This window comes from Bombus impatiens, unplaced genomic scaffold (assembly GCF_000188095.3).
Source record: "Bombus impatiens unplaced genomic scaffold, BIMP_2.2 scf_0647, whole genome shotgun sequence".
NCBI classification, from domain to species: domain Eukaryota; kingdom Metazoa; phylum Arthropoda; class Insecta; order Hymenoptera; family Apidae; genus Bombus; species Bombus impatiens.
Window position 1 is genome coordinate 559,618 of NT_177066.1, and position 19,972 is coordinate 579,589.

General features: G+C 37.4%; 5 protein-coding genes across 8 annotated transcripts in view; 4 read left to right on the plus strand and 1 right to left on the minus strand.

The window, feature by feature from the left end:
- Nucleotides 1–9,516, plus strand: part of LOC100749569 (hemicentin-1) — a 111,127-nt gene extending 101,611 nt beyond the window's left edge. Inside the window, exons 7-13 of the mRNA XM_003492080.4 lie at nt 351–459; nt 898–1,084; nt 2,017–2,155; nt 2,683–2,870; nt 3,138–3,271; nt 3,608–3,842; nt 8,561–9,516. Coding sequence (XP_003492128.2) covers nt 351–459; nt 898–1,084; nt 2,017–2,155; nt 2,683–2,870; nt 3,138–3,271; nt 3,608–3,842; nt 8,561–8,668 — 1,100 coding nt within the window. The 3' untranslated portion in view covers nt 8,669–9,516. The remainder of the gene's footprint in view (nt 1–350; nt 460–897; nt 1,085–2,016; nt 2,156–2,682; nt 2,871–3,137; nt 3,272–3,607; nt 3,843–8,560) is intronic.
- Nucleotides 9,517–10,104: 588 nt separating this feature from the next.
- Nucleotides 10,105–11,797, plus strand: LOC100743034 (eukaryotic translation initiation factor 6). The gene is made up of 6 exons (XM_003492108.4): nt 10,105–10,373; nt 10,554–10,639; nt 10,730–10,905; nt 10,978–11,154; nt 11,242–11,423; nt 11,499–11,797. The coding sequence occupies exons 1-6, from the start codon at nt 10,267–10,269 to the stop codon at nt 11,506–11,508; spliced, it is 738 nt and encodes a 245-aa protein (XP_003492156.1). The 5' UTR covers nt 10,105–10,266; the 3' UTR covers nt 11,509–11,797.
- Nucleotides 11,798–11,965: 168 nt separating this feature from the next.
- Nucleotides 11,966–16,007, minus strand: LOC100743154. 3 transcript variants are annotated; one of them, XM_024369987.2, is made up of 10 exons: nt 15,888–16,007; nt 14,407–15,282; nt 14,095–14,346; nt 13,750–14,029; nt 13,392–13,669; nt 13,159–13,302; nt 12,834–13,077; nt 12,634–12,776; nt 12,436–12,571; nt 11,966–12,359 (listed from the first exon to the last, which is right to left on the minus strand). In XM_024369987.2, the coding sequence occupies exons 2-10, from the start codon at nt 15,250–15,252 to the stop codon at nt 12,184–12,186; spliced, it is 2,499 nt and encodes an 832-aa protein (XP_024225755.1). In that variant the 5' UTR covers nt 15,253–15,282; nt 15,888–16,007; the 3' UTR covers nt 11,966–12,183. The 3 variants fall into 3 exon arrangements, with proteins under 3 accessions (XP_024225755.1, XP_024225754.1, XP_012245007.1); XM_024369986.2 differs by having other exon boundaries at nt 15,815–15,947; XM_012389584.3 differs by lacking the exon at nt 15,888–16,007 and adding an exon at nt 15,471–15,647.
- Nucleotides 15,920–18,034, plus strand: LOC100743273 (TM2 domain-containing protein almondex). 2 transcript variants are annotated; one of them, XM_012389592.3, is made up of 6 exons: nt 15,920–16,044; nt 16,380–16,615; nt 16,689–16,756; nt 16,824–16,967; nt 17,047–17,312; nt 17,388–17,837. In XM_012389592.3, the coding sequence occupies exons 2-6, from the start codon at nt 16,519–16,521 to the stop codon at nt 17,521–17,523; spliced, it is 711 nt and encodes a 236-aa protein (XP_012245015.1). In that variant the 5' UTR covers nt 15,920–16,044; nt 16,380–16,518; the 3' UTR covers nt 17,524–17,837. The 2 variants fall into 2 exon arrangements, with proteins under 2 accessions (XP_012245015.1, XP_003492158.1); XM_003492110.4 differs by lacking the exon at nt 15,920–16,044 and adding an exon at nt 17,908–18,034 and having other exon boundaries at nt 16,197–16,615; nt 17,388–17,529.
- LOC100743393 (DNA methyltransferase 1-associated protein 1) lies at nt 17,908–19,921 on the plus strand. The gene is made up of 6 exons (XM_012389591.3): nt 17,908–18,040; nt 18,173–18,760; nt 18,818–19,148; nt 19,221–19,362; nt 19,444–19,598; nt 19,661–19,921. Coding segments are annotated over exons 1-6 (1,323 nt in total). The 5' UTR covers nt 17,908–18,038; the 3' UTR covers nt 19,766–19,921.
- Nucleotides 19,922–19,972: the final 51 nt, after the last annotated feature.

A 19,972-nucleotide genomic window follows, 5' to 3' on the forward strand; every position in this document is an offset into this window, starting at 1 on the left:
CGATAACGCGACCCGACCGCAAAGACGATCGACCCCGGGACACGATAATCATCGAAGCGTCGAAACGCGTTCGCAAGTGGCTGGCTGAATAGTTTCGAGACGGTATTTGCGTTAGAGCAGCCAGATACTTGCCGGCTTTCAGGTTGTTTTCAACAGTTTCGGTTCCTCGCGCTACGCAAACTTTCCCCTAGCAGCTATCGCGGTCAAGAATTAGTAAAACGAGTACCGTTAAACGCGATCATCGTCGGCACTCGGTTCACGCGAACACGGTTAGCGAACATTCCAACGCTTATTCCGGATATCGACGAACGCGATCGATAGAGCTAGAGAACCGTCTGGTTTTCACGCAGATCCGCCGACGATCAGCTCAGTGGGCCCGGATCGACTGACTACGGCGTTACTTTTTTCCGGAGCCTCGTTCGAGTGCAACGCTGACGCGATGCCACCGGCTGAATACAGGTGACCTATTCGTCGATCGCTTCCAACCCTCGTATTCTTTTCGTTTCTTCTCGTTCCAATCGTTTTCTTTTCTTATCCTCCAGCTTTTGCCGCTTCGCTTTCACCTTTGAATCTTTAGTTTGCACGCCAACACGCCGTCAATCATCCTAAAAATGGACTCGCTATAAGCTATGTATGATTTACCATTTTATCTTATTTGTTCTGTAAACGTGTGCTTGTCATAATCTTCGTTTGTTTGCATACTTGTTGCACCTTTACGTTCGCCACGTGCCACGGACGTTATCCGTATTTACGAGCGTCCCGAATCACGTGGTTAAAATGATTCCCGCTAGTGCAATGGTAAACGTCGTTGCACGCGGTAGTTATACAGTAGCGAAAGAGCAATGGGTGAACGTGTCGAACTGAAATGCGACTATGGCTTTTTCAACTCCGCCCCAGATGGGCCCAGATCTTCACCGATGGCCGGATGCCATTGGAATGCGGTACCGGACAGCGATTGATCCTGACGAACGTGACGTACGAGCAACAGGGTCAATACATATGTCTCGCCTCGAACAAGATCAATGGCAACGTCAGAGAAGTTAAAAGCGATCCTGTATCTCTGCAAGTGGTCGGCGCGCCCAGGGTAAGACGCAAATCAAACTCGTTACGTATAGTACGATATCCTCTGTCCTGTACGCGTTCTCGAAAGGACGACGCGGCGCTGAAACGATGCAATCGGACTGCGAATTATTACGGGCGGATTAACTGGAAAAACTCGGTTCGAAGGAAAATCAAGCGGAAAAGGACGATGGTCGAGTTAAAATTGAATCGATCCGCGAGACACGCGATGCACGTCGAAGAAGAGAAACGCGGAAATTGACCGATTTTTTACCGCATTGCGATTATGCATTGTCCGTTCTAGGCTTTTATTACGAAATCAATACGATCGGAAAAACAAACGATCGCTATCTGCGATTAATTAACAAAATTATGTTTGTTCGTTCTACGTGCCCGTCGATCTGTTGACGCAAACCCGCCACTACACCCCCCGTTCTGACATATTTAAATATGGAACGAGAAATTCGTATTTGTCCCGAGCTCGTGTACAGGGGACGAGGAAGTGGAAAAATATATGTACGCACGTGCATATACGGGGGTGGAGTAAAACGTCATTTTCACGATACATTCGTCGGTTGATTGCAGTTACACTGGTTTCATACGCTCCGCTACGTTTTGTGTTCCATGATCCGCGCACCACTTGTGACCCCCGAATATTCCGTGTAATCGGCGCGAGATATTTCACTCTTGCGCGAGAACGCTAGCCACGAAATGTTCGTCAAATGATAATCGTTTGGAATAAAATTTGGAATAAAAAAGAAAGAAAAGAAAGTGAAATGAAAGTCAATTATCGACGGTTCCTTGCCGGTAATCGGACTCGTGCGCTCGTAAACTTTCGTGTTCATTAAAACGGCGTGTAGGTGGAAAGTAGAGCGGCGAGAACGCGATAGAGGACAAAGACGATGGAAGAACATTGAGAAAAGTAGGGTAGAAGGAGTTGCTTAACGTGTGTCGCAGGTGGTGAAACCGGCCATCACGGAGAAGTTTGTCGTGGCAACGACCGAAGGGAGCCCAGCGAAATTAGAGATCAGACTGTGTTCCGACCCGAAGCCCCGGCTCGTGGCTTGGGAATGGGGCAGCACCAGACTCCACGCCGGTTAGACTGCTTCCTAGCTCTACCGCCAAAAGTATTCGAGTCTTTGGTTTGCTCTTTCAGTTTTTTTTTACGTACGTCTCTTCTCACTAATTGGCACTCCTTATTACTGAAAAGTGGTATACTCGCGATTAATTAATTCGAGCATCCCTTTAGCCGCAAGCTCCTCTTTAATTACCCGCCTTTTTCTCGCGTCCTCCTCAACGAGCCGAACCTCCAACTTCCACGACAAGCCTTCGATCCTTCACCAGATTCCCCACGTTCGACCGTCTCTCCATTCTCGAGATCATCCTATGCTTCGACCCTTTCCACGCGTTAGTTCACACTTTTTGTCGGCCGTTGTTTAAGTAGAACGAGTTTGCATTTTCGTATTTTCCGTTCGTTCTTTCTTCCTCTTTCCGTTTCCTCCTTTTTTGGTTGTTTTCCATACAATTCATCTCGTTTCAGCGGTCCGTGATCTTACGTTGATCGAACGTTTACGATTATAACGATAACTCTATCGGATCTAATTAGCCGGGAAATGTTTGCAGGTGAAGTTCTGGAATCACGATATCGGGCGCTGGATCTGGAGCCGTTAGCGGTCGAGGATTGTTATATTGCCGTCTTAGAACTGACTAGCACGGTGAAGGAGGATCAGAGACTGTACCACGTAATCGTGGAGAACGATCGTGGAAGCGATCGCCGAGCCCTGATGTTGAAAGTCGACGAACCAGGACAGGTAATTATAACGATATCTATTCGACGTGAAGGAAGAAACCGACTGGCCGACGCGTTTCGAGCGAACGTTCTCGCCTGTCTTTTTCTCTCAACTTGCGAGAACAGATGGCCTAATTAAATAATTGAACAGAGTCTGTTGGTATTTAAATTAAAATAGCCGGGAACATATATATTCTGTACACGCGTGCTCGCTAGAACGCGCGCTCGAGACAATGTTTTCTGGGTTGCAGGAAAAAGCTCTTTTTTTCCTGCCGCGTATTTGTTACAGATTCCACTCGTTATCGGCGCTGTCGCTGGGTTTACGGTGCTCTCGGTGCTGGTAATGGGATTCGTTTGTTTCCTACGCTCGGATAGATGCTGCGTGGCCAGAAATACGGTGCCTGCGCTGCAGCAAGTGCATTGGTAAGCACACGATATTGCGTCCCCTGGTGATTTGCACGAATAAACGTCGAAGCAATTTACATGGAAAACCTGGAGAACTCTTTTCAAGGAGACACATCGTCGCGGAGCACGTGCGCGTTAATGAATTATTCGACTCGCTATTTCCCTCGGTTGGCTTAATTGCTGGCGTCGCGAACCGACGTTAATTCGTCTCTGAGCGATTTTACGCGATCTTACGCGATCCAACGCGATATGCTTATCAACCGATCGAATCGAGGGGTTACGCGAAAGCGAGAAAGCTAGGAGGCTAAAGCAGCCACAGTGGAGAGCGAAGCAGACAGTGGTGGCCTGTTTCAGCACGAAGGCTTCGAACACGATGATAGAGGATCCTCGCTTAGCCGTGGATACGATGGAACGCAACAGCCAGCAGTACGCGTCCGAGAAACGACCGAATCACGTTTTGAAACCTGTCCCGTCGCAACAGTATCAGCAAGAGTGTTATCAACACGATCCACCGCACCAACAGCAACATTATCAGAGGCATCATCATCATCACCACGGACAGCCTCACGGACCACAGTATACGCTTCAGGTCAGATAAGTTGATAGACAGAGAGACAAGAAACAAAAACTATTCTCACAGAGTAGAGTGACGATGTCGCTGAGCGACATCCCGCAAAACGTTGTTTTATTCCCTTTTCCTTTAGACCTGACTGTCTCTCTCTCTCTCCCTTCGTATAGCTGAACGAATGCACGAACGGTACACAATACGCACAGCACAACTTCCCTAGACACTGTGCTTTTCTTGCTCATTTTTCGAGCGAATCTCTGCTAACGGAAACGTACACGACGCAACACCATCCCCCGGGCAGCTCATTTTAATTTTCCATTCCCAACAGCGCCTAGTCAAGTTTTTCCATCGATCCTTCCGCTCTTGATTTTTCCCGGGATCTTCTCACGTTTCCTTTCTTTTTTTTCTTTTCTCTTTTATTTATCTATTTAAATCGCCAACTCGGGGAAAAAATAAACAACGAAACGAAATTCCCTTTGGATTTTTATCCGATGAGCGTTGCGTTCGGTCCATTGCAGCCGTGCAAAGGTACACGTTAAAAGTGAAATTTTTTTGCTCCCGCGAAAACTCGAGAAACGAGAGTGAGCTAACGTACGCGAAAAACAACGCGTAGAAGCATTCGGTCCGTGGCTGCATTCAAGTTGCTTCGGTTTTCAACATTACCGTATCATCTCGCTCGATGCAGGATACCAAGCACGATCCCTTTTCTTCTTCTTTTTTTCTTTTTTTTTTTTTGTCAAGAGTTTAAAGCTTCGAGAAAGATCAAAGATCTTTCAGCGTTTTATCGTTGGTTGTAACACAAGAGTTTCATATTCGAGAGTTTAGCATCCGTTACACCTTTCAGATATTTACGCATGACTTGAAGGCCCGCAAGACGTACAATTTCGTCTGGCACGAGAGAATCCATCGGTCTAACGGCTAACCAAGAAATTTTTACATCGCTGTACGTCTTGGTCTTGACTGAGCATTTCGCAGACTTCGTCGTCCTTTCTCGTGTTCGCGCTTACCTTAGAACGATCTCACGATAGTCGAAAGCATCACGCTAAAATGATATATCGAGAACATTTACGGCGAGAGTATTACAAATACACATGCTCGACTCTCGTGTCCCATAACGCCAGCGAATAAAAGTAGCTGGTATCAGACCGCGATGATTTCATTCCAACTATTTTTACGATATCGTCGATCGCGTTGTGTTTTCTCGTTAGATACCATTCTATCGGGAGTTCGCTCGTTCAAATTCCGTCGACGTATGAACGAAAAAGGAACGATCTCAAAGGATACGCATGCATCCGCTATGCACGAGACATGGTGTAACGCTTTACAAAAATGATACATATATTATGCAATTACCGACCATCGTTCTGTGAACTTGTATATACACATACACGTCGAAAGTATGTCGCATTTTCCGTCTCGTATCGCAATAACGCCACGTTGACAATATAGACCTGCACAAGTATTGACCACTAGCCGCTGTCCCTACCCCGATCGAGATAGTCGTTTGAGTGATTTATGCGGCCAGTAGGGTACATTACGCATGCATTTGGTTGCATCTAGACATCGCGGTATCCCTCTGCCAATTACCGCAACGTCCTTGTAGGTCGTAGGTAACGTCATTTAGATACGTGTACGTAAGTAGCGGTTGCAGCCACTTTTGCTTTAACGCGACTGCCACTTTCTCAAATCAGTCCGACTATTAGATCCTTTGCTTGTTAATTAACGGTGAACAATCGAAAGAATAATCGGCTCACGAACGTTTTCTATACGGTTCGTGCTACGGGGGTCGGACTGTGTCTTGGAAGTAACGGCAAGTAGAAACGAATGTTGCAGGTCGGCCGCAAAAGGGAAACGAATCCTAATTTAACTTTTCTCTCGAGCCATTTCGATGATATAATCTGACCCACTTCCGCGGGGCATCGCGTGGAAAACATACAGCTGGTAAATTAAGTATTAGAATTTTGAATGTTGTCTCTGTATTACTCAACAGAAACCAGAAATTGGTCGCGCGTTATAAGAGAAGCGACTGTTGTACCGTGAAGAACGAGATTTGGTTAGGAGTTTGATTTGGTCCATCCGGCTTGCATCTTCCCCATCGCTTTCGTTTCGTTCTTGCATCCAAACACCACTATTTCCAGGACGAGCGCGCTTGTTTGTCGGCGTTGTCGTTTCTAAACGAAAGACAGACTCTTATTTTAAAAAACAGTATACATACGTATACGTATACTTATTTCGTAAGTATACCATCGGCTGAATCATTGCCTGATCACTGTATATCGAGGTATCAAGGAGACTTCGAAAATTTATATATAAATATAAATGGTACTGAAGATAATTACTTACGATAAATCTCATTACCGACAGATTTATTGTTATTATAATAATCGGACGGCGAGCATCCTCCAATGTAATTAAAAGCCACGGATAATCGCATGTTCGATTACCGATCTATTCGTTTAAATAATCCAACTTCGAATAAGCGTATCAGCGATTACTGAGAATTACCCCTTCGAACGATTGGGATAGGTTACAGTAATGCTAATTACTAATCGAAGTTTACGATTATTCAGAACAATTCCGCGGCTCGATAACGTTAAGTTCCGTCTTGTACACACGCTTAACTGGTTTCTCCGAAAATCGATGGACAAGAGAGCAAATTGCTATTTACTTAAACCGAACCGTGAAAAGGCGCAACGTGGGCGCTATCGCTACCAAACGAACGAAATTTACGATGTAATTTAATCGTTCGAAGGGATTTCCCCTTGATTTGCGTTCCACGACGATTATTACCGAGCATGTTACGACCTCGCAAATTCCGCGTGCATGCTGACATTTCTGTGTACATATCTTTTACTTATCTTCGTTGAGACGACGTTTCTTCTCCCTCCCTCTCTCTCTCTCTCTCTCTCTCGCTCTCCCTCTTCTCGTCACATTCGCGCTTCGTCTGATCGCAACACGTCATTGTCATCGTTAGCACAGGATCATTGTAACCATTAATTAGCCTCGCTGCTTGCGTTTCGAGACTGTCATCGCCGTCGGTGAACTTCGTCCATGCCTGTAACCAAGCAATCTACGTGAGACGACGCTGTATGACGCTCTGTGTAGAAGCAGCTCGAACGAGCTTCGAGTACTCTCTTTCGTGTATCATGTTGTCATTAAAAAATAATCATACAGATGCGTGTGCTTGTCCGTTTGTTATCAGACCCCGTAATATCCCTTTTACCATCGCGGAAACGATCGCGAGCATGCCACGCAAGTACATACCTATACAAATTATCGATATCAACCTGTTTGAAACCGTGTACAGTATGTGACACGTTTGCGTAACATCGAGCACTGTTTGCTTCACTTTCCCAGTATATATATCCCCGTTTGATATAAGAATCCAAACGAACCCAGGACCGTTTTATAGGACGAGAAATCACGATATTTTTTTTCTTTTTTTTTTTTTTTTTTTTGTCCTATCCAACCTGAAAGAACAAATATTTTGATCGAACGAAAATTCCAACGTTTTATGAAATTTCGATTACCAAACCAGTCTAAATATTTATTCATAACGTTTATCAGGACGTTATTTACATCGATGTCGATAATATTAACATGCGCGCGAATATTTATTCCGTATTTGCGGATATTCGAAACTCATTAGACACGTTGAAAATTATGTCGCAGCTGGTAACAAAGTGATGCGTTTTGAAAAATTTCATTGAAACAATGCGATTAATGCCTACTTTATTCGATGACAATTTTCAATTGGTAATTGCTTCGTCCAATTGTCACGATATTTTCCTCGTCAGCAGCGTATTTACATAATAAAACGCATCATTTTGGCAGCATTGCCGCGTCAATACCGGCGCATCGTAATGAACGGCATCAATAAATATCTAATAATAACGTGGAGAACAATGAGCCGATCATAACCCGAAGAATAAAACGGCCCTGTTTCTTTCTACGTACATATCAGAATATTTGCACAAACCGCACCTACATATATTCTATAGTTTATTATTTCCGATTGCTAAGTAATCACCCGTAGCATATACTATCCATAGAGTTTTATTACCCAGGCGCTTACGGTTACGCGCGTATTTACCTTGAATGCGATCAAATTCGCAATCTCTTAACCCATTAAATGTCAATGGCAGATCCAGTGGCCTTTCTTGGAGGAGGAGCGAAATGCGCGCAAGATTTAAAATATGCTTCATTTATATTTCGTAGGTAATTTATGTTTTAATATCTCTATCTGATATTGCAGATCAAATAATTCAATTTACATTAATTATACGCCTAACAAATTTTTCAGAATGTGATAATAGCGATATATTTATATTTTATTATTTTTGAAGGTTAATCACCCTATCGCCCCTCCTCTCGATCCGCCACTGTTAAAAGTCAACGTTGTGTGAACGCAACATTTCACTCACAATTTTTCCTCTCGTTTTGCTTTCTATCGTTGTGGTTGTGAAAGGAAATTCCATTTGCTTGATATTCTTCTCTTCATCGCAGATCCTACAATATAATGAAATTTTGAAAACGTTGAAGTAGATATTTACACCGCTATATATTACCTATCTTTTTCTATGGACTTCTGTAATATACTTTAATACACTTTTTGTATCTTAAGAAAGGATTATATAAGTTCAGTTGTTTTCAATAATGTTGCGTTTTCGCAACTTTTGTGCATTACCTCGCCGCTTGGTCCTTAATGGGTTAAGATCCTTAAGATGAAAATTGTGCAGGGGGAGCAGCTGTTTCTCAAACCAGATCGTTTAGCAACCCTGAAGCCCCATTGCAAGATCGAGAAGCCGCCGCAGTACACGACGTTCAAGCCGAGCTCGAACAACTGAAGAGTTTACTATTTCTATTTTCTATTGATGTACACATTGATCGCACAAACATACACGCGTCCTATGGGGAACCGGAGGCAAACAGGAGAAACGAGAAGAAGATAAAGATGGAGATGGCAGAAGAATCGATAGGACGAGACTGAAAAGTGGCACGCAATCAAAAACAGACAAGATTTACGAATAATTCGCTCTTTACCTCTCCCTCTCTTTTCTTTCCTGTCCCTATTTCGTTTGTACGATTCGGCAGGAAAAATATTCGACGCAAAGTGAGATGTTTTGCATCGTCGGTCGATACTTCCAGTCAACGAACTTTTGTTTTGATTTCTCTTTCTTTCTTTCTTCTTTTTACGTGACAGATTTCCCTTTCCTGTACACAGATTCGACGAAGAGTACGCTCGAACGAACGAAAACACTGAATACGTGCCATTCGGTCGGTAATGTTGGCGTCGATAAAATTCGAGACTACTGAAGACACCGATAGGATTGTGACTTTTAACGTTAATCGATAGATTGCATAATGAAAAATCATTCTCGCGCAACTAATACTGCCAATATGTTCTAACAAAGACGATCTCTACGATTTCAGTACCAATCAAAATGAAAAATATATCAAAAGGTATTTATAATGCTTGCGATAATGTTGTTAATAAAGCGGTGATTTTTAACAATTGCTGGTTTTATTAATATTGTGCGAACGTCGAGTCTAACTTACGCTCATGTCTGCGAGTTATCGAACGTTCGAAAAATCACGCAACGTAACGATTCGTTTGAAAACGTTTCTCTTTCCTTCGCATGACTGTTGCCAGTATTATCAAAAGACTTTCAATAAAGGAATTGTGCAAACATCATTTGTCTTCGTTAATTGTAAGCACCGACTAATGATACCTGATTGTTGCGTATTATCGACTAAAGAACAACCGGTCAGGTGAAATCGATCGGTCGATATCGCGTACCTCGAATGACTTAACGTTCAAAGTGGATGTATTTTCGACCAATCGCGGGGATTATTTGAAATTTTTCATTTTATTTAAATTATCTTGACGAACTGGATTAGCGATGTTACTTCTATGGAGACTGTATAATATAAGTAAAAAAGAAAGTGTTAAATGCATCATTGTTATTAAGCAAACGTAAGTAAAATTTATCTGATATAATGATGATTAAGTTGTCCTAGAAAAAATATGCTTTGTTTAGTAACTTGGTAATATGTTTTTGGCGAAGCAATTCGTGTTTAGTTTTAGCTCAATTTCATATACAAGAATAACACAATTTGTATTTTAAGAGACGCGAACGATTTCAAATGATTACATGCAATTACGTATACAAGTTGCTACATAGAACAGGAAGCTCGTGGTAAATTTCGAAAGTAGCTAGTTGCAATGTTCTATCACAAGAGGGCAGACAATGGCTCGACCCATGTGAACGAGCAACTTCCTTTTCACATGTTTAGCCGTCCAGTCGTGCGATAAACCTCGTGCTAACGTGTAAAGTGTAAAACACAGGTTAGCGTGTATATCACGGTGCATACTTTAAACACTGATTAAAATCTAACATAACAGTTGCAAAATTCTGGTTGAAATCACAATAAATTTATAATCATGGCGGTACGTGTACAATTTGAAAATAACAACGAAGTTGGGGTGTTTTCCAAGTTAACAAATTCTTATTGTTTGGTAGCAATCGGTGGTTCCGAGAATTTTTACAGGTATCAATAAGAATGAGTCATTATCACTTTATCTTCAATTATACTTAAACTTATATTGTGCAATACAATAATTTTTCCCAACAACTTGACAATTTCATAACCCTGCATTGTCAACATGCGTTAACATAACACGTATTATGTTTCTATAATTCATAAAATAAATATTATTGGTAATTACAGTGTATTTGAGGCAGAATTAGCTGAAACCATACCTGTAATTCACGCGTCAGTTGCAGGATGTCGTATAATTGGTCGACTATGCGTAGGTAAGCACGATATGAGAGTTCTAATCTCTAAAGTGTGAAATTAACCGTGTTTGAATAAAAGCTTTAAGCATGAAAAGTAAATTTCAACAGGAAACAAAAATGGGTTATTGGTACCAAACACAACGACAGATACAGAGCTACAGCATATACGAAATTCCCTACCAGATAATGTTAAAGTACAAAGAGTTGAAGAAAGGCTATCTGCTCTGGGCAATGTTATTGCCTGCAATGACCATGTTGCTTTAGTACATCCTGATCTTGATAGGGCAAGTATTATACTAAGGAATAATCTTAATTTCTTTTCTCTAGGAATACTTATCATTGATATTATTTCATAGGAAACAGAAGAAATTTTAACTGATACATTGAATGTAGAAGTATTTAGGCAAACTGTGGCAAGCAATGTTCTTGTAGGTTCGTACTCTGTATTATCGAATCAAGGTGGTTTAGTACATCCAAAAACATGCATACAAGATCAAGATGAATTATCATCTTTGTTGCAAGTACCACTCGCGGTAAGATAATTTCATATATTTAAGAAATAGGACATAAAAGACAAAGAAGTTAAATGTTTAATTACCAAAGTAAAATACCATGTACAGGCAGGCACAGTAAATAGAGGTAGTGATGTTATAGCTGGAGGAATGGTTGTAAACGATTGGGTTGCCTTCTGCGGCATGGATACAACCTCGACAGAACTTTCAGTCATTGAAAGCGTTTTTAAACTTAATGAAGCTGTTCCAACTGCTATTACGTCAACTATGCGTGCGTCACTTATAGAAAGGTAATGTACATTAGGTATTAATGATAACGTTAACCAGATATGATAATATTAACTAATATCTTCTACTTGTTTCAGTATGTCTTAATCAAAGCAAAATATATAAATAATGTTTAGCAGTAGACTATGTCAATACTGCACAAAACAATAAGCATTATGCATTCAACAATACAGCTGCAGTAAATCCACTTTCTGTATAATTCCGACACAAAGTAATTTATAATTGTAGTAAAATTCTATATTAATATTTACACTAAATGTATTATTAAGTTCTTTCATGGACCATTCAAACAACTTTTACCGAATGAAATGTAGTCTATTGAATGGAATGTATCTAAAAAAATATCTCGAAATGAAAAATAAATAATGCTAAATCATCAAATCAGATAGATAGAAAGAAAGTAATACTTACCTTTATTATATTTAATTAAAGAGATGAATTCTTGATATTATGTGTAATAAATTATTTTTCCACTAAACTTCCTTAACTTTGTTAATATTTTTTGTATTAAATTGATATATGAATTGATAAATATAACTGCATATAAAACGGAAATATTCTATTGAAATATATTTTAATCCTTAATATTCTCTTTGAATACAAACATCTGCGTTAAAAATGTAAATTATTTCGATTATGACCCCAGCTGTCTTACTTAGTAAATGAGCCATTGTCAATAACATTGTGCGGACCAGCCTGCTAATTAAATCTATTACAAATAAAAAGGGGCAGCCTGGATGTTAATAATTTTGATCAACAAGACTAGAGTAATGGTAATTGTTCGGTATGTAACAATTCGGAAGCAGCTGCAGAGTCTGCACACATAACTAATGTAATACCTGCTTGATAAGATGCAGGAATACGAATATGAGTTACACTAGTAGTTCGATTCTTAAGTTGGCGCCTCTGGGTATCGCGTATCATATTTACAACTTGACCTAGTAATAAATGACAAAAGAATAATGTTCATTGTTTACAATATTGGTTCACAATTAATATAAATATGAAACATACCAAAAACGTTGAGCTTTCGCCACTTTTGATCCATAACAGCAAGTGGTGTTAAATCCGTATTGGGATTCCAATGAGCCAAAACATCATCTCTTCGTACTAGTAAAATGCTAGGACTTACAAGTTGATGCCAGACATACTAAAATTGATAAAAATTTACATGTTATTTAAATAATTAACTTATTTCGTTTATAATCTTACCTGTTCAGGTAAGCATTCTAATGGATTAGTTAAATAAATTCCTGCTTGTCCTACACCAAATATCATTTGATGATGCCATGCATCTGGAATATCATATCCTCCTCCACAATGTTGCAAATTCAGCGTTGCTATCGGTACAGCACCTAAAATAAACTAAGATGTTTATACTTTTTCCAACGTATATTTTATCGATTACATACCTTTTGATATCCAATAGTGTAACCAATGGGACAATGAAACTTTTCTTTCCGGATAAAATGCAAAAAACTTTGTTATAACTGACCCATTTGTACATAAAGCTATACCACGAGCCAAATCTCTGTGTGTCGATCCAGCTATTGATCGACTGTATAAATATCGCGGTAGTGGCGTACCCAGTTCTCTTTGCCTGGTATTGACACCTTTTATTAATGTTTCTAATGAAAATGGTACATTTAAAGCCAACTACAAAAATCATTATTTAATTAATTAATTGAATCACTATAAAAATATTGAAATAGCACAAATATATGATAATAAACATACTAAAGCGTTTATTGCAGCAGTAGCACCACATGCAGAAGTTGCTATTTGAGTTACTTGTTTCACTGTAGCTTCTTGTTCGCTCCATAGCATAACCTTTTCAACTATTATAAGGCCATCTAATCGTTCATTAGATAATTCGTTTTCCTAAATGTATATGAATAAACACTTGCATAAATTATTACAGTTGCACGTAATACATAAAAATATATCAAATTATAATAAGCTGTATTAACTAGATTTGAGTCACCACTCTGATTAAATGCAGCTTGCTTATTGAGCATCAATTTCTTTGCCATCATACGATGATAAAGAGTTGAACTGAGATTCACTCTCCGAGAGCTTAAATTCGAATTTTCTGGAACGGAAGCTGATGAAGATTCAACCCACAATTCAGCATCTGAATCTCTATTGTCACCTGGTGAAATAAGGTCTCCGCTTGTACTATGATATCCATATGATTCTTGAAGAGGACACTTTCTCTTACGATGTATTTTAGTAGTTTCCCATTTTCCTATAGATTAACAATTTAATACACTAATTTAAACAAACTGTATCTTCTCAAAGTATATTAATATAACAAAAGTAAAGTACCTGCTCCACTACTACTAGTACTTGGCATCCATGGTGAAGGATAATTTGGCTGTATGCTTGGTTCAGGAACAGGTGGATTACTGCTGGAACATTGCTGAAGCTCTGCATTATTCACATTTTGTACACTTTGCTTTGGGTTTTGAGATGTTGCTGTAATTCCTTGTTTAGCCACAACTTTACCACTACTTAAATCATTTAATACTGGATCTGGATCTACATTATCTAATGCTATATTCTGTATATCTTCATTTATAGAGGCCATATCACTGTCTCCTGTGTCCTATATTAAGAATGTTAAAGTAACTAGTGAGAGAGAATTATGATTTTCTCATCACAATTCAATACCTGTTCACAAGAAGGCCCAGGATCAAAATCCATTTCCAAAAAGTCCATCTCTGGACTTGATCTACCACTATGACATTGTTCATCTTCCTCACGTTCTTCCACTTGTCCTTGATTTATCTCTTCCTTTTGAATTAAATAAACTACATCATCATTTCCTTTGTATATGTAAATACAATAATCTTCTCCATCCGACATATCACCTTCATTTCCAGAACTTGAATCCTTCCTCTCATTCTGTTCTCTTTGTGTATTCTAGTTAACAAACATGTGAATTTATAACATATCATATTATAGCACAATAACAAAACTCACTTTTTGTAATCCACTTGGTCCTGGCACTTCCCTATTCCCATTAATGTTAGGTCTTAAAAAACAACATGTTCCTTGACTTGTTGAACCTATACTACCCCCTATATTATTTAATAGGCTGTTAGATCCATAGGACCTTGATGCCCAGACACTGCCCATTTCAGGACTAGAATCTGAACTACATGACACTTTTGATGGACACTTTTCAATTCCAGAGATATAATCTACATTATTTTTCATATCAATATCCTCGTTTGGTTTAGCTGTTGATATATTTGGCTGTATCGCAGATGAAACTGGTGCTGAATTATTTAAATATAAAGTAGCACTGGATGTAGCGCCAGTATTATAAGAACCTGATATACAATGATTCACATGTGTGTTATTTTGACTGGAAGATAAATTTATATGCATTGGAGGCTTAGGCAAGTTCAAAGCGCTCGTACTCATTACAGTCTTATGCTTCAATTGACTTGTAACAGCAGTATTCATAGTTTGAGATTTAATATTGTTGGTATTTAAAAACATGGAAGATACACTTGCATTCAATATATCTTGACTTGTATCTTGGTCCATACTATTGGTAAAACTACATGTATTACTTTGCATAGATCTTGTACCATTAGTAAATGCAATCGAAGCTTTTGAAGACAAATGATTCTTGGCACTATTGTCTCCTAATTTATTACTTAATTTTGCTTGATCTCCATTTAATTTACTTTCAAGTTGTATAACTTTAGATGATTTAGTCGGCTGTTCAATTGATTGATTACCATTTTTTTTTAAACTTTCTTCTAATCTTGTTTCATTTTTCTTCTGACTGTTACTTGCACCTTCTTCAGAACTCATATTATTTTTAAGATGATAGCAGCAAATTATCTATTAAAAAGTGGACTAAAATTACTTTGCTTACTTACTTTAAATTATGAATATATCATATAGAAATATTACTAATTATAAATTATTTTTTTAGTTAATGTATAGTTGTAAAATTTTATTAAATAGAACTGTTATAACTGTCTTATAATACTGTACATCACAAAAATGTGTTAGTGAATACTATTTACCTCCGAATTATTTTCTATTAATATTACGATTATATAGAGTTTACAATTACTTTCTTTCCAAGCAAGTCTAGATTACAAAATGTTAATCGTGTCAGTCTTTGATGCACAAAATTGTCAACAAATAAAAGATTTGTTTGCTTCTACAGGTATGCTGTTCTGTCAAGTGAAAAGAATGAAAAGCCTCACTAATATTTTCTCTCGTATTAGTTCCGGAAGTCAGCTGATTAGTAGAAACAAATGCAGCTACACACAAGTTTATTATTTTTGCACGTTTCTTTACGAAAAAGCTATCTATTCGTTTATAGCATTAGATAGTAATTCACATTGGTTTTATTGATACGAACACAAATGACTTTAAGAGAAAATTCTCTTGTCTTGTCTTCACATTAATAAAATAATCAAGTTTTCAATATTTACAGAATATTATCATACGCGTTACAAGTTACGATATGTTAGATGATTTGCCTGAAAAGAAATATTATATAGAGTCTCTTTTAAATCAGAATTCGTTAGAAATACGCAATACAAATAATCTACTCTTGGAGGTCAAGGAAAATATCAGCCAATCGTAAAGGTTCATATGTCTATTTGTACATTTAATAGTAAATAAAATTGTTCTAATAATAGAAAATAATTAATGTAATTTATATATAAGTACTTAAATGTTATAACAAAACAATGTCCAAATTGATAATAGGTCCTATGCAAAAATCTGTTACAAACTGATACGCTTTTCACATTTAAGATATATTTACGAAATATTATCTAGGAATTTAGATAATGTCAAAAGAACGAATGTGTGCAAAAAGTCCAAGATCATTAGTTTTTAGATCACAATGCTTTGTTTTGATTAAAAGCAAATTCAATCATTTTTTATAACTAATTCTAAGATTGGTTTTTAATTATCAGGAAGAGTAAAATTTTATTCAGATTTCGAACGGGCTACTAGAATGAACAGAATTATGATTTTCTATACATAAATAAGTACAAAATTATCGAATTTGTGTATACGTGGAGCATTGGTTTGATTAATTAAATAGTATTCATAATGAATGTTGTTCGTATTAATTCGAGAAATGTGATTTTTATTCTTCTGGCAATTTTCTCGACTACTGCCAAGCAGGCTCATATGGGTTATGATCATGGTAATTATAGTTCGCTTAAGTGTTTGTACAAATTATTTCTGAAGATACTTACAACTAACAATTTTGATTACAGAGAGTGCAATCAAATATGCACAAAAAGAAGCTAATGTAAACTCAACACCAGCTTACACTAGTACAAAGGTAATATAAAATTTACTACTGCTATTTTAATAACAAGAAACTGTCTAAATAATTATAATGTTGATAGGAAGAAATTTTAAGATTATGTCCAAATGGCATTGCTTGTTCAGAATTAAGTGGAGATTGTTTAAAATGTGATTTAAATCCCAATTGCGTATATGGTGCTGTATATGTAGCTAATTGTTCTGTTTTAGAGAATATCGATTGTATTGTAAGTAACAAGATAATATTGTTTATCTTACATTAGTATCTGACATGTATTTATACTGATTAACATATGAAACTTCAAGGGTGAACAGTTCTTTCAAAAGAAGTATATATGTCGTTACTGCTATCAAACAGACCATTGGGAGCACGAATGTCAACATAAAAATTCATGCAGTTCTATAGCTTCTCCACGACAGTATTATAGGACAAATTGTACAGTAAAAGATGATATATTATGTCTTGGAAGGCGTAGGTTTATGAAAAATTTATTATGCAATTGGACTGTGGGATATCGTTGGTCTGTTGCTTTATTCTTGAGCATTACTTTAGGAGGTTTTGGTGCCGATCGGTATGTTATATTTAGTACATTAAATGTTGACTAAAAATGCTTCTTATTTTGAACACGTGTTGCGTGTTTTTACAGATTTTATTTAGGTCATTGGCAAGAAGGTATTGGTAAATTGTTTAGTTTTGGAGGACTTGGAGTATGGACATTAATTGATGTGATGCTTATATCTATGAGATATTTAGGTCCAGCAGATGGATCATTATATGTTTAAATAGATGTAATAATAAGTATATTGTATATAGAAATAGTGAAATTTATAATTTTATAAGTCATAAATTTAAGTAATTGGATTTTATTGGTTACTCAATCAGTATCTAGAAGAAGTGGAATTTTTACCTATCACTTTCAAAAGAACTGAATTATTATGTGATATATACATGAAACATTAAATAGAAGCCTTTCATAAGCATAGAAAAAATTATGGTATTGTCTAATTTGTATAATCTTCTGGATAATTGATATAATTTCAAAATTATTAATGTACACTTTAACTTGTGCAATAAAACGGTATTTTATTGTATTGTTTTCAGTGTTTTATAATTGATATTACTTATTACATGTATAACTTCTAATTTCATTCATTCCGCAACTATAGAGGTGGGGGGAATCTTCAACAACCTCTAGCGGAGTCGTTCAAAAAATCCGTGCGAATGTAGTCAGTTCGAGGAACTAATACAGCTTTGGGTGTCTGTGAATCGCGAATGAGGAGAAGGCGAATATTTAACAATGTATGTACATAACAAAATAAATAAAAAGCTTTACTTTTTAAATATGTTATAAAGTTTTTATCTTATAAATTTAGTATAACATCGAATACTTTGGATTGTAACATAACCTCAATGTAAAATGTCTAAACACAGGAAGGACAAAAGTTTGTCGAAACTTGATAGCATGGCAGATGTCCGCGATATATTAGACATCGAGGTACCTACTACAAGTGAGCTCACGAAGGAATCAATTATAGGTAGTGACAAGAAAAATCGTAAAAAATATGAATACAAAGTGCCGAAGAGACCGGAGGGCATGCATCGTGAAGTCTTTGCATTGCTCTGTAAAGATAATACTGACGTACCTCCGCTTTTTCCAACGGATACCGCAAAGGGATATAAACAAGTTAGAGCTAAACTTGGTATGAAAAAAGTGAGACCATGGAAGTGGACACCATTTACTAATCCCGCTAGGACAGATGGTGCTGTTTTTCACCATTGGAGACGAGTTGCAGATGCTGGAAAGGAATATCCTTTTGCTAAATTTAATAAAAAGGTTCCTATTCCAACATATACTAATGCAGAATATGTTCAACATTTGGTTACAAATGGTTGGACAAGAGCAGAAACCGATCACTTGTTTGATTTGTGTAGGAGGTTCGATCTAAGGTTTATCATAATCAAAGACAGGTGGGATTGTACAAAGTTCCCTGCAAGATCCGTAGAGGACTTAAAAGAAAGGCAAGTAAACATCGTATACTTTATAATTTCTATCTATAGATTTGTATAATCGTTTAGGTATTATCAAGTGTGTGCAGCTTTAACAAGGGCGAAGTCTCACAATGACAAGGTTTATGTGTTTGATGCTGAACACGAAAAACGCAGGAAAGAACAGTTAAAAAAATTGTTTGAAAGGACACCGGAACAAGTAGAAGAGGAACAAATGCTATTATCTGAGTTGAGAAAAATCGAACAAAGGAAGAAGGAAAGGGATAGAAAGACTCAAGATTTGCAAAAATTAATAACAGCTGCTGATCACCAAGCTGATCCAAGGAAGAATGAAAGAAAACCTGCAAAGAAGAGCGGAGCTTCTGCTCGAAGTAGACCAAACAAAGCTGATACCTCTCATGTAAATATTTTATCAATGATCTTAACTGTATTTATACACAAAGATGTATTATAAATAATTTTAAATTTTTAGACAGTAGAATCCGCTGGAATTAAGTTTCCAGATTTCAAAAATAGCGGTGTTTCCCTCCGTTCTCAGCGAATAAAATTGCCGAGTAGCTTAGGTCAAAAGAAAATGAAGGGTATCGAACAAATGCTTAATGAACTTCGTATAGGTATCTTTAAATCCAATTTATTTATTGTTTCATTTTTTCTTCCTTTTTATATTTTACTTCGATAATACGGTTATATTTCAGAGTTAAATCCACCACCCACGGAGCAAATATGTCAACAATTTAACGAATTAAGGAGCGATATCGTTTTACACTATGAACTTCGAAGCGCGTTATCGACGTGCGATTACGAGTTGCAATCATTGAGGCACCAATACGAAGCTTTAGCACCAGGGAAGGTACATTATTTAAATAAAGAATCTCAATTGTTCCAAGAAATAACATTACGTTAAATTTTCAGACATTAACGATACCACCTGCCTTGTTACCGAAAAGCGAGCCGGAAGTTAAAGCAGACATAATAGATGTGGTGGGTTCGCCCAGTATGCCATCTGTTACTCACTAATTTCTATAATAGCTTAGAAAGATAAAAACTGTAAATAATTTCTTGTACGTTGAAATGCGATATTCAAATTATCGAGTACGCTTAATTGATGTTTCTCTCTTTGTATTATTTCTTTTTACTCTTTATTAGAAACGATTAAAAGTAATTTAAGAGAAATGGCAAAATTGAATTATCTTCCTCTTCCATAATGTCATCACCATAAAATGT